General features: G+C 40.6%; 2 protein-coding genes across 11 annotated transcripts in view; one reads left to right on the top strand and one right to left on the bottom strand.

The window, feature by feature from the left end:
* The window catches only part of LOC137281888 (peripheral plasma membrane protein CASK-like), a 462,595-nt gene that overhangs the window by 423,807 nt on the left and 24,057 nt on the right, over nucleotides 1–14,731 (top strand). For all 10 annotated transcript variants that reach the window (XM_067813583.1, XM_067813580.1, XM_067813585.1 and 7 more), the window contains one exon: nucleotides 11,944–12,135. In XM_067813583.1, coding sequence (XP_067669684.1) covers nucleotides 11,944–12,135 — 192 coding nt within the window. The remainder of the gene's footprint in view (nucleotides 1–11,943; nucleotides 12,136–14,731) is intronic.
* LOC137282102 (uro-adherence factor A-like) overlaps nucleotides 1–14,731 on the bottom strand; it is a 390,886-nt gene that overhangs the window by 206,582 nt on the left and 169,573 nt on the right. The window lies entirely within an intron of this gene.

Here is a 14,731-nt window from a genome sequence, read left to right on the forward strand (position 1 = left end):
TTCTGGATTTCCATGGAAACAATTTGGACTTCATCTGAAGAATTCAAACTTGACTTTAAGTAACTGTTAGATGTTTTGGACCTCAGGGGCAGATACAGCTTTTTGAGACAGAGGGGAGGGGCAGGAGTTTCAATGGCCATTTGATAAACTTTCAGGACAAAACCGGGGTCGCACCCCTGATCTACACCTCTGGATGCACCTATTGTCCTGACCACTTACCAACTAAAAATGTACCAACTAAAATTAGTGGCCGGTTAGAGTTTGTCATGACAGTAGTCCTCTGGACAATACTGTCTACCTGAAGAGATGGTTATAGGGTCTAGTCTTTTGCATAGAGCCAATACAAGTCAGTTGAAGTTATGCAGCATTTGTCCCTAGAAGAGTCCTTAATGAGTGACCATGTTTGGCAGCTTGACATCTAGAGTTTTAAGGGCTTTGGTCCTGCCACACAACATAGCACACGCAACATTTGGTCTCATTTTAGGCAAGTGAGTTTATTCAAAACTGTATCGGTTAAGCCAGCAGTGTATGGGTACCTGGTGGGATAAGTCATATGGCTTCTCACTATTAACCCTCTAGTGCATCAGAAGCGCCTTGAGCATTCACAAGTGCATGGATGCAGGCTTTTCATAAATGTCTGTCACCATTATTGAAACTACCTTCATCGCTGCCTACAAAGTGTCTGTCACCATTATTGAGACTACCTTCATCGCTGCCTACACAGTATCTGTCACCATTATTGAAACTACCTTCATCGCTGCCTACAAAGTGTCTGTCACCATTATTGAGACTACCTTCATCGCTGCCTACACAGTATCTGTCACCATTATTGAGACTACCTTCATCGCTGCCTACACAATGTCACCATTATTGAGACTACCTTCATCGCTGCCTACAAAGTGTCTGTCACCATTATTGAGACTACCTTCATCGCTGCCTACAAAGTGTCTGTCACCATTATTGAGACTACCTTCATCGCTGCCTACACAATGTCTGTCACCATTATTGAAACTACCTTCATCGCTGCCTACACAATGTCTGTCACCATTATTGAAACTACCTTCATCGCTGCCTACAAAGTGTCTGTCACCATTATTGAGACTACCTTCATCGCTGCCTACACAATGTCACCATTATTGAGACTACCTTCATCGCTGCCTACAAAGTGTCTGTCACCATTATTGAGACTACCTTCATCGCTGCCTACACAATGTCTGTCACCATTATTGAAACTACCTTCATCGCTGCCTACACAATGTCTGTCACCATTATTGAAACTACCTTCATCGCTGCCTACACAGTGTTTGTCGCCATTATTGAGACTACCTTCATCGCTGCCTGCACAGTGTCTGTCACCATTATTGAGAATACCCTCATCATTGCCTACAGAATGTCTGTCATGTTGGTTGTTTATGACTGGTCGTCATCTGTCTAAGGAAAAACATTTATCAAGAAATGTCAAGAGTGCTACACCTACAGAATACCTTATGCCTAACAGCCATATTGTTTTGTTTCATGTCAACCTAGCCCTAACGCTAACCCTAACCCTAACCCTAGCCAAAAGTAGACTCGCTTTGAGAGATGGCAGGAGGTAACCGGTATAGTGTAGTCTTACCATCAGAACTGCGTAGGTAACATTGTCTTTATGCTGCTTCATTTCCTGGCTATGTTTCCAATGTGAAATCCCCGGCCATATTTCTGTCTTTGATTACAGTGTTCAACATCAACCAGGATGTTATGGAAATGTTTTGATTCCAATCCTGTTTTGGAAATCCAGTTAAAGGTCTGAGTAATTGCTTGTTCTTTAGCAATCAAGATCTGAAGTAAGTTCCATGGATCTCACACCATATTTTCTGCACCAATGCCAATATGGAATCGGTTCTCAGCAACAGATGCTGGTTGTAGGAGGCGATTAAATGGGTCTGGTTGTCAAGGGCTTGGTTGATAGCGTGTCACTGTGTTCAGATGGTAATGGCTGTCGTTCTTGATATGAATCACGATTATTTACAGGCCACTTCATGTGACTGTAATATTGATGACTACATAAAAAAACAGCAAATAAATCATTTTTTTTCATTTTCAACCCACCAAGTTTTCTCAAACAGAATATAGACACAATTTTCAATTTTTATCTCCCTTTTTTTGTCTGTTTGTCAGTTTATTGTCTGCAGTCCTTTCCCCCAAATTGTTGAATTTTTCTTATTGAAACGGGCGGTGGGATAGTGGTTAAAGTGTTTGCTCGTCACACAAAAGGCCTGGATTCCATTCTCTACATGGGCACAATGTGTGAAGCCCATTTCTGGTGTCCCCTACCGTGATATTGCCTGAATATTGCAATAAAAGTGGCATAAAACTCAACTCGCTTACTCACTCACTCACTCTTGCTGAAATTTGTATTGATCAGTGTAGATTATGTTGGTATTGTATTTTTTAAAAGATTTTCAAGTTTTCAAGAAGTAGGGCATTACCTGAAAACCAGGGTAGTGATTGTTTCAGGGGCACACTAGAATATACCTGGATATTTCCTCTATGAAACTTAACATACAACTCACTCTGGTTTGCAGGCAGACTGTAAAAAGAAAAGCTCTTCTGCACTATGCAGTGTGTGTGTGGGTGGGTGCATGTGTGCACGAGTGCATGCATCAGGGAGGGAGAGAAAGGGTAAAAGAAAGAAATAGACAGAGAATGGGGCATTAAATGCATTACTGGCCCAATCACAAGATATTCTTAATGTATGTGAGACCCTTGCATAGATAAGCATAGATACCCTTGTAATATTTGCTTAATTGGTACTGTTACGTCCGGAGTGAGACACTTGTCAATACAATTCTTTAATCTTTTCAATAACTATCCATGTGTCAATACTTCATATAGAGCGTTTTACCTGGTCCATACTGCTTTATTTGCCTATACTCTGTCAAGAACAAGATGAACACAGTGTCCAGTGGCAATGAGCGTAAAATGGGGTACAAGCAGTCTAACTCCTGTGTCATATTTCTCCATGTCAGTTGGATCTGTCACCTCCTGATGTCTTTTGTGTATATTTCTGAAAATGTCAATATAATCAATCATGTTTTAATAAGAGACCAATGAGAACCATGTTTTCACATGGAAAGACGTTTTTTCTTATATTTGGGGAAAGGATTAACAGTGAATATTTTATTGATTAGAAAGGCTTTATATGGGCCTCATCTCTTGCCAATCTTTCCGACTGACTTTTTGAAGAAGAGGAAAGCTCTCTTCTAATATTAGTTTTGATTTTATAAGAAAAATTGCAAACGTTTTCTTTGTTCTGATCAACTGTATTATTTGCTGGCCCAATATGTCGTATTGAGTCTTTAGGTCAACAGCATTTCTTCTCGAAGTCATTACCAGGGATCCTTTACATTTCAGATTGGGCTAATTTGGGAGGAAAATATCATGTCTTGAACAATAAATGAACTGTTTAGCGCACAAATAACATTTGTCTGCTATTATGTTGTTTTTTCTTCCGGAGCCTTATGACTTGCTGTGTCGGATGTTGAACATTAAATGCCTCATGCTTTCAAAAGTAATCACGATCGATCTGTGGCGGACTGCTAAAAGGCTGTATCAACATTGATTTTGTATGTTGGGTACCACGAGGAGGTTGTGCGAGGACGACATTGCTCATGCAAGGAATGGAGAGAGCACTTCGCCTTTAATTAGTTTTCAGGTAATTAGTACTTTTAACTTGTTAATTGTGTTTGCATGGAGATTTTGGTAGCTTCATTACTGTCATACTGTCATCAGTGCCACTGCAATGAAGGTCTCACTGCTGGTTACAGTGCTTGTTGATAAGAGCCCATTGGCATGAGATGGTATATCTACGAGGTATCGATTCATCCTCTTTGCGTCACTCTTGGAGCCTTCATCGCCTGCCATCTAGAGTGAAAATATTTGTAAAATAATCAGACACGTTTTTATCGAGTCACACAACAACATTTGGGTGTCTCAGCGAATCTTCATGAAAATGTGATGAGATGGTTGTCTTTGAAAATGCTCCAAGTTGTGTAAAAAGATTGGCAATATTAACAGTGATTTTGACAAGATGAACTAATGCTGTTTGTTTGTGTCAAGATCAGTGTGGGTGAACGTTCTGAGTCAGTGTGAATCAGAATTAGATTTAATGAAGTGTTTGGAGCTGGATGCCCATGTACGGAGTTGATGCCGGCATTCCCAGTTGAGCATCTGCCCATCCAATTTCACTTTGAAGTCAGTTGAGTGAGTAGAAGCAGGGCTGTCTGAAACAGGGTTGTCTGAAACAGGGCTGTCTGAAGGAGGGCCGTCTGAAACAGGGCTGTCTGAAGCAGGGCTGTCTGAAGGAGGGCTTGCAACATGTACTGGACTGAACTGTATAACATTGAAATATTTTGTTGATGAGGAGCATTTGGTTTATTTTTACACCAAAATATTGAGTAAAATTTACGCCATGAAGATGTACATATGGAAATGTCTGTATAAGGGGCAGTGGGTTAGCTTAGAGCTTAAAGCATTCGCTCGTCACACTGAGGTTCAATTCCAAACATGAGTAGAATGTGAGAAGCTCATATGAAATATGTATATCTATACATACAAATATGTGTGTGCGTTTGCCTCCTCCCTCGCTCGCTCATCAGTGTGCGCTTGACTTACATTTTCAGCTTTGGATATATGGAAACCTAGCTGCTCTTGATAAGGTAGAATGTTAACAATCACAATAACATCTCCTTAACAATCACAATAACATCTCCTTAACAATCACAATAACATCTCCACCTTCTTGTGACCCATATGCCACTTAAAGAACAGATTCATGTTTGAACAAAGTCACTTGGCAGAGTAAAGTCTGCTCATGCTACAGTCATGTCAGAGTGGTTAGGACCACTTTCAGCAGTCAACCTTGATTAACTTCACCCACTTTTACCTTCAAACTGGTCTCCAGAAAACCATGTTTGGTAGCTAAAGCATTGGTTTGAGGACCTGGGTTAGAGGCTTCTTGTGGGTGTATTGTTGATGTCGGTTTCTGACTTGGTTCCTAGTGGTAGATAGAACATTGGCTTGCCTACCTGGGTCTGAACCATCATGTGATTACGATATGGAAGGCCTTTTTCCAATTTTTTTCTGCAGATGCCTAAAGCATTGGTTTGAACACTGGGGTCAGAATCTTTGTATTTGTACATTGTAGAAGGCCTTTTCTGACTTGTTTCCACAGATGTCTAAAGCATTGGTTTGAGGACCTGGGTCAGAGCCTTTGTATTTGTACATTGTGGAAAGCCTTTTCTTACTTGTTTCCGCTGGCACCTAAGCATTGGTTTGAACACCGGGGTCAGAACCATCACATGGGTAGAAAATTAATGTCCCTTTTTGAATTGTTTCCTGCTGTCAACTGAAAGATTGGCTGGACTACTTGGCTTAAAACTTTCTCATGGGTACATTGTTGCAGACCTTTTTTCATCGGTGCCTAATTCATTGGTTTGAGCACCGTCATGTGGGTAGAAAGCCGTCACATGGGTAGAAAGTTTATGTCCCTTTTTGATTTGTTTCCTGTCAACTGAAGGATTGGTTCAAGAATTGGGATTAGAACCTTCACAAGGGTACAGTGTTGATGCCCTTTCTGACTTGTTCTCTGATTTGGTACAGGTGAAACAACTCTACACAAGACATAAACCCAAATCTGCAGTTAGACTCTTCGTGTGATCCTGTAATTTTCAATCTATTTGCAAAAATAAGCCTGAAGGGCAAACAAATATCCATGAATGTGTGAGATGAAAACATTATCTTTAAGAAGATAGGATCAGGTGGCATGTAATTTTAAGGGTCAAGGAGATTTCCTGTTAGAAAAATTGAAAGATGACATAAATTTGGTGAATTCTGTGTGAAATCCCTTGATGCCTATTGATTCTGGTTGGGATCAGTCCTTCTCCCATTGCTCAGTCAGGTATAGGGGCAAACAGGTCACACACGCAGCTGTCATTGATTGGCTGAGAATGTAGTGCTTGCTTTGTTGCAGATTGCAAGGATACGACATGTGTCACTGGATGGCACAAGGAATCCCATCCTTGACTTCCTGCTGTGGATTATGGGTCTTTGATGGTCAATATCGGTTCAAATGGAATGAATGTCAATAGAAAATACTAAATTCATTTGCAAAGCTTGTAATTTGTAAACAAGGGGAAATATCTTGAAGAATCGATGTGACATTTTTCTGTTGAACTGTTTGTTAGGTTTTTATTGATTAGTTACTGATGAGAAGGGAGAGAAGTTGAAAAGAGTTTCGTTGTTTTTTTTAAGCAATATTCCAGCAATATCACAGAAGGGGAAATAAGACATGGGGCTTCACAAATTGAACTCATACGGGGAATCAAACTGAAATCAGATGCTTTATACTCATTAGGTTACACCATCATCCCTATTGCAAGACCTGAAACTTTCTCGCACATGACCTAACACACCAGGATATAACAGAAATATTGCTCAAAGCGGCTTGGAATATATATCACTCACTCACTTTGATCTGTATCAGTTCAGGGCATTTATCACTATATATCACTCACTCACTTTGATCTGTATCAGTTCGGGGCATTTGGGTAGCCTCGTTGTTGAAGCGCTCACTTGAAGACCCTAGTTCTATTCCCCACATAGGTGCATTGTGTAATGTCCCTTTCTGCTGTTCTCCACCGTGATATTACTTCAGTATTGCTAAGATAGGTGTAAAATGTAACTCACTCACACACTCACTCACTCACTCACTCACACCATGTCAGTTCAGTTCCATCTAGCTGGCATCCTGGCTTGCAATTGAAAATATTGAAAAACTTCTTAACCCTTCGTTGCACTCCCACTTTGATCCTCTCATGCAGACAAATCATCCAGGACAATATTGCATTTTTTTAACTTTGAAGTCCGTCAAATTCAGGCAATGCTTCAAGAATTCACTAACCGATTCTGTCTCATCCTAAAATATCGTGTTACATTATGATTGTTGGAAGATCACTCAGCTGCTCCAGGAGAGAAAATGTGACAGTTATTTCAGTATATGAGTCACATTGGCAAACCAATACCTCCTAATTGGTTAAGGAAACCTGTGGATGGTGTTACCTCGTCCCCAATCCAATAACATTCTCAAATGTATTTAATATTGTGAAGCTTTAGAACATTTCTTCAATGCCATTAAGAAACCTTTTACAGGCCAAATTCTGGGAGAATACTATTGGAAATCTTTGGGTCTCTGAGAATGATCGCTTACAGATTTTGAAACATTCTGCAGACAGATTTGTTGGATGTCACTTCGGGTCTTCGCAGCATCGATGGCAAAATTGGTGAGACTGCTTCCTACTGCAGATGAGGAAGGCTCGCAATGACCTCACTCCCTTCCAGTCTATCATAGCCAAACAGTGGACATACCACATACCAGGCTTTTAACTTGGGCATGTTCACCAACTCAATATTTTCCTCAACAAGTACAGCTTTCATCCCTTGGCCATTCCTCAAGAATAACATAGCCTTGCCTGCCAATAGGCTATATGCGGTCATTGATTTTGGTTGTGTATTGCCTTTGAACCCGGGAATGTCATAAATCTTGTTAGAATTACAGGCATCTTTAGATATGTAAGCAGGCATCAGTCAGACCATGAGATGAAGCAGTAATGTCAGAATAAACACACAGAATTTGGTAGCCCGACTTTCAGAATATGGAATACTTTATTTGGTTTCATCTTGCGTTGCTGAGGGAGCTCCTGCAGGGCTTAGATTTGAATCTTGTCTCATCAGTTTACAGTTCCATTTATGCATTAGTTAGTCTAGTCCAGTAGTTTCAGAGTTTGGTTGTATTATGGAGGATTTGACTCCTCAACTGGTTAAATTGGGTGAAACCTGTTTGTTGTGATCATTGCTTGATCATTTGCTAAAGCTGACATGTATCAATACACATGCTCACTCACTAAATCATTCAGTCATCAACTCACTTTCCTACTCCACTAGTTATGGTGGTGTAGTCTAGTGATTCAAGTGTTCGTTTGTCATGCTGAAGACCCAGGTTTGTTTCCCTACATAGGTGCAATTTGTCAAGCCCATTTCTGGTGTGCACTCTGTTATATTACTGGGATATTTCTGAAAGTGGCTTAAAACCATACTCACTCACTCAACTACCACCTACCTACCAGCCCACTCTCAATCTTTTCCCCACCCAACACTGTCATTGACTGACTCCCATTGTCAAAAACTTACACAATGTTCATTATCCATGTTTGTATATAACGTGGTTCTTGTGTTAAATAGACGGAAATCATGGTTAAAATCTATAAATTTCTAGTAATAAGCACCAAGATAAGGGATACAGTGTCATGTTTCTGCCTCACTGTCGCAGTGACGGGATACGTGAAATAGCATGTCACCACTGTCATCTTCCAGTTGGCATGTTATTACCTGTTGACTGTCAAAACTATCAGAGAAGGGTGACCTCTTTAGGCGAAAAGTAGCATTCTTATTTCTAATAACCAGTCACAACCATTTCCTTATTTGGAGTTTTAGAAATACTTGAAACATTGTCATGGCAAGTGAGAATAGTAAATATTTGGTATGAAATATGAATGGCATTTTTCGGGGGACTAACCAATACCATACAGCTGTTGTCGGCAGGTTATCAGAACTATCATCGCAATGGGATCTAAGCACCAAGACTTTGGAAAGTTGTCGGGTAGGCATTTCAAAGATCATGCTGTAGTATTGACTTGTATTGAAAATATAGACTAAGGTGATGATATCATCACATCTCCTTCAGATCTTGGATCTTGATCTTGGATCTTGATCTTGGATCTTGATCTTGGATCTTGATCTTGGATCTTGATCTTGGATCATAATGGTATTACGCTGTAACTTAAGATTGTTGTAGCTCAAAACTCCCATATTGTAACACTGACAGATGACGCTCATCGTAACTCCTTTAGGACCATTTAACTCCTTTAGGTAACCTTGAGTGTCCCAGTCGGAGATCATCGTAACTCCATTGTTATAACATTGACTGATGACACTCAGCTCAAAGATAATCATAGCTCCTTTAGGTAACCTTGATTGTCCCAGTCGTAGCTGAGAGATCATTGTGAGGCCTTTTACAACAACCTTGACTAATCCAGTCAAAACTCTGAGAGCACCGTAACGTCTTTGCTGTAAGACTGACTGATGACAGTCCATCGTAATCATTTACTGCTTACTTGATGACACTTAGCTCTGTGATGACGGTAATTCATTGACTTTTGACAGTAAGTATGACATGTAAGACCATCGTATTTTACTCCTATGCTGTAAGATCATCTGATGAGTATTCCTCTACTGTAATATTGACTAAATTCCGTCATAGATGTGACATGTCCTTGTGGTTGCAGGGCCTTGAAATACATACTATATTTAGGCTCAGGTTGAAATGAGGCTAATGGATTGTCCAGTTGTTAGTTGCCTCAGTTAATGACTGTTTTTACATTGATGGCCTCTTTAGTGCAAGTGAAGGGCTGTCATCCCAGACAAGCAGGCCGGTAATTACTTCTTCGTTCTTGGTGGCAAGATGGCCGTTCTGATAATTATGGAGGAATACTCATGTGTCCCTTCTTGGTTCTCTGTAGGTCAATGCATGACAAACCCCACAACACAAACCAAAGTTGTGGAGTCATCCCACAGATGACATCCTTACTTTGTCAGTATATCAGGATGTGGAGTCATCCCACAGGTGACATCCTAACCTTGTCAGTGTATCAGGACGTGGAGAGTCATCCCACAGATGACATCCTTACTTTGTCAATGTATCAGGATGTGGAGTCATCCTTACTTTGTCAGCATATCAGGATGTGGAGTCATCCCACAGATGACATCCTTACTTTGTCAATGTATCAGGATGTGGAGACATCCCACAGATGACATCCTTACTTTGTCAGTGTATCAGGACGTGGAGACATCCCACAGATGACATCCTTACTTTGTCAATGTATCAGGATGTGGAGTCATCCCTCAGATGACATCCTTACTTTGTCAGTGTATCAGGACGTGGAGACATCCCACAGATGACATCCTTACTTTGTCAATGTATCAGGATGTGGAGTCATCCTCACTTTGTCAGCATATCAGGATGTGGAGTCATCCCACAGATGACATCCTTACTTTGTCAATGTATCAGGATGTGGAGTCATCCTTACTTTGTCAGCATATCAGGATGTGGAGACATCCCACAGATGACATCCTTACTTTGTCAATGTATCAGGATGTGGAGTCATCCTTACTTTGTCAGCATATCAGGATGTGGAGTCATCCCACAGATGACATCCTTACCTTGTCAATGTATCAGGTTGTGGAGTCATCCTTACTTTGTCAGCATATCAGGATGTGGAGTCATCCTTACTTTGTCAGTGTATCAGGACGCGGAGTCATCCTTACTTTGTCAGTGTATCAGGAGGTGGAGACATCCCACAGATGACATCCTTACCTTGTCAATGTATCAGGTTGTGGAGTCATCCTTACTTTCTTAGTGTATCAGGTTGTGGAGTCATCCTTACTTTGTCAGTGTATCAGGACGCGGAGTCATCCTTACTTTGTCAGTGTATCAGGAGGTGGAGACATCCCACAGATGACATCCTTACTTTGTCAATGTATCAGGACGTGGAGTTGTCCTTACTTTCTTAGTGTATCAGGTTGTGGAGTCATCCTTACTTTGTCAATCTATCAGGACGTGGAGTTGTCCTTACTTTCTTAGTGTATCAGGTTGTGGAGTTGTCCTTACTTTGTTAGTGTATCAGGTTGTGGAGTCATCCCACAAGATGTCACCCATACCTTGCAGCTTGCTGACAGAATTAATGATTTTAAGGATTAAAAAAAAGGTGTTTAATCTCAGATCAGAAGATTTGTGTTTCAAATTACAGGAGCTGGAATTTTTGGGGGGCTACACAACCAAACGTGTCTGAAAAGTGAATAAATCAACACATCTACATTAGCCCTTCACACTGATGTATTTATTGATGTTTAAAAGTGACGTTTTCCTATTGTTTTATTGTAAACATCAACTAACAGCAATGTTCATACCCTTCACCTGAAGACTACTACTGAATGATATATTACATTTCCATAACAACTGATTACACTGGACTGAGTCGTTGTGCAGTAATACTTCATATTTGCTGATAATTGTTTCTGCTAAAACAAATGTCAGCCATTTCATGCAGAAATCAATGATTAATGCGCGATATTTACACGGGAGTGTCTGCTAGCTCCTAGAGAAGGAACACGCCTCATCAATACTTCTGTGAATGCATGAATCTGCAGACTACATTTCCCAACTTCCCAAGTCGACAGAAGTGCTGGATTGAGGTATTGAGGGGAACTATGGGTATTTTCCTGATTAAATGGTCCATGCTCTATCAGCTAAAATCAATTATTCGTGTCCCAACCTTAGTATCAGGGTTGATCAGGCTATAAGCTTGTTAGCAGTGTGAGATGAGCAAGAGACGGCTATGTGTCTGTCTGACAAGAGGGAACTCGCACACTTGTAGGTAGGTTTGTAGGAAGTAGTTTCTGCATTCTGCAGCAACTATACTGTATTTTCATCATTTTATTGTCATTCTTTTCAAGGTTTTTTGTTCAGTGGTCGATGTAGTGCGTGTTGGCAAAAATTGTCTGATTCTATTTGAACTTTCCGACTCAATGAACAACACAGTGTTTTTGAAAGTTCATCCAGTCTCCTGTTTTGGGGGTTTTTTTTTCTGAAACTCCATGAATTCAGACACTGTTTAAAACACTTTTTCTTCTGAACTTTTTCAATAAATTTTCACTACAGTGTCCTCGTTATTTTATCTGTTGAAGGAAACTTCAACAATTAATCATTATTTATGTGGTTAAACTAATGATTGCACAGCATGTTGCCATGGAAACTGATGTTGGAATACAGAGTGCTGTGTCTTATTTCAGGCGCTCCTCCAAGCGCACGATGTTGTAGCCCATGAAGTATACAGTGAAGATGCTGTGCGGGCTACACCACCGCCACAGCCGCCATACCTGAACGGAGACACTGAGCCTGAACTTACAGAGAACAGCATCGACATGGACAACTTGACGCGTGTCCGCCTTGTGCAGTTCCAGAAAAATACTGATGAACCAATGGTAGGTCATTTTTCTTCATTGTTCAGTATGTCCATAGTACATTATATCCTAGCTAGGTCCCAGTAACTTGTCCCATGCTTCTCTTTGGGGAGTCCTATTGCAGAATAGGTCCTTGTCCTTGTAGAGAGCCCAGAACAGAGTAGGTCGCAGTACCTCATGCTTGTTCTTGTAGAGATTCCAGAACAGAGTAGGTCCCAAGACCCTGTGCCTATCCTTGTTAGAGATCCCAGAACAGAAGAGGTCCCAGTACCTGATGTTTGTACCTGGAGATCCCAGGACGGGAATAGCTCCCGGTACCTTGTTGTTGTCCTTGTAGAGATTCCATTACAGAATAGGTTCCAGTACCTTAGACTTACCATTCTCATAGTGCTACAGACGTTTCGTGGATCAGAACTTATAGACCAGCAGTTTAAGCATTTATTTCAGATATCTCTCTCACTTCATAGGTGATAGTAACCCCAAATTTACTCAAATCACAGACACTCACTCACCCATGAAGATCCAAATGGGAATTAGATCAGAATTGATCTTCAGTATATGCTTGTCGTAAGAGGCAACTAACGGAATCAGGTGGTCACATTTGCTGACTTCGTTGACATGTCATCAGATCTATGCTCATTCACTGAATTGTGTGTTGCATACTTGATTATTAGCAGACTACTGCCATATAGCTAGATAATTGCTGAGTTCTACAGTAGTCAAAGTAAACCTAGTCTCTGTATTCATTACGCTCCTCTACTTTCACTTAATCTCAGTATTATTCATTATGCTCCACTACTGAGTCTAACAAACCCTAATAGGAGGTTGCGTCAGGTAGCATTTGAGTGACCCATGACCATCCAATCAAATCATTTGGAATCATTTGGGTACAAATCTTTTCAAGGTAAAAGTTCAAAAGGTATGTGTGCATGTTCACTTTTGCGTTTTACTTTCAATTACGATGTGACCTCCTGGTAGGGTTCGTTAAATCCAGTAGAGGAGCGGAGCGAATAGTACATTTTACTTAGACAGAGTTCTACATAAAACTGAACTAAATCCACTCACTCACTTACAGAGATGCTACCATGTTTGTAAAGCCTATAAAGCTGACATCACCAGACTTTACTCACTCATGATTCTGACACAAGTGTTCAAGTTGAGATACTGTTCAAAATGTCATTACACCCAGCTCACTGCATTAGAGGCCATGTTTATTGATTAAAGATAATTTAGTATGGAAAATTAAGATCTGATTAAGATTAAGTGTGACTGTGTCTTTGACAAGGCATCTGCAACAGAGTGCAATTTTCTTTTTAATAGCAATATTATTCTGACGTTTTAATGATCTCTTTTCAGGGGTGGTTGCTCAGAACCCTGTTTGTTTGATCAGCAGTTTGTCTAATTTGTTAGTCAATATAAAAAAGTTGTACCAGAAAAACATTAATATGCTGATTGATTAGATATATCTGAAAAAGAAAACTCTTCCTTAATATTTCCTGCTATCCTGTGTTATTATCTGACTTACAACTAGAAATTCCTTTTGATGTCGACATCACCGGATGTCCTCAGTGGGAGGGAAGTATAATTGATTGCTAATAAGAATGGACTGGAGAGAAGGTTGAGAGCTGCATGTTGGTATTCTAACCTGATAATCATATCAGTGGGCGAGGCATGTGTTGCATGTCACAGTGGCCTTCAGGGTGAGATTTGACCAAGACTTAGCCTCAGCTTCTTGTCGTGACGCTTGTTAACGTGAAATCGGTAAACTGATTTACATCACCGACGGTGTCTGGGCTTAGGTAAATAAGCTTAGTGATGTAGAGTGGTAAATATGTGAGAACGGTAGTCATGGTGACAATAGTGTTGCATTGACATCAGCATATGTTACTAAGACAGGGGTGAGAAAAAGTTCAGCTCCCTCCCTCACTCACTCACTTTATACTTACCCACTTGTCACTCACCCAGTCAAAATAAATCCCAATACAAATGCACTGACTTACCCAACTATTACCTGTTAAAACATTTACCCACTTATTCTCTCTCCTACTAACTTACTTGAGATCCTTCCATATACTTGCTGTCATTCACTGAAAAACTCATGACGCTTATGATCATTCATTCACTCATTCACTCAACTCACTCACCCACTAAATCCATGTATTCACATTCACTTAGACCTGTGAAGGTCCCGGGGTAGAATAGGCCTTCAGCAACCCATGCTTGCCATAAAGCACGACTGTGTTTGTCGTAAGAGGCAACTAACGGGATTAGATGGTCAGGCTTGCTGACTTGGTTGACACATGTCATCGGTTCCCAAATGCACAGATCGATGCTCATACTGTTGATCACTGGATTGTCTGGTCCAGACTCGTTTATTTAAAGACCGTCGCCACATAGCTGGAATATTGCTGACTGCAGCATAGAACTATACACACTCACTTAATCCACTTATTCACTCATTTCACTCACTCACTCACTCTCGATAGCTCACTCACTCACTCAGTCAGGTGGACACAGATAAGCACCAAGGATTATGTTGCTTCACAATGGGTGTTTACATATGAATTTGGCTTGTACTGGTTCCATTCTCCTTACCAGTTTTGACACTCACTCTGTT

Source organism: Haliotis asinina, chromosome 4, assembly GCF_037392515.1.
Source record: "Haliotis asinina isolate JCU_RB_2024 chromosome 4, JCU_Hal_asi_v2, whole genome shotgun sequence".
NCBI classification, from domain to species: Eukaryota; Metazoa; Mollusca; class Gastropoda; order Lepetellida; family Haliotidae; genus Haliotis; species Haliotis asinina.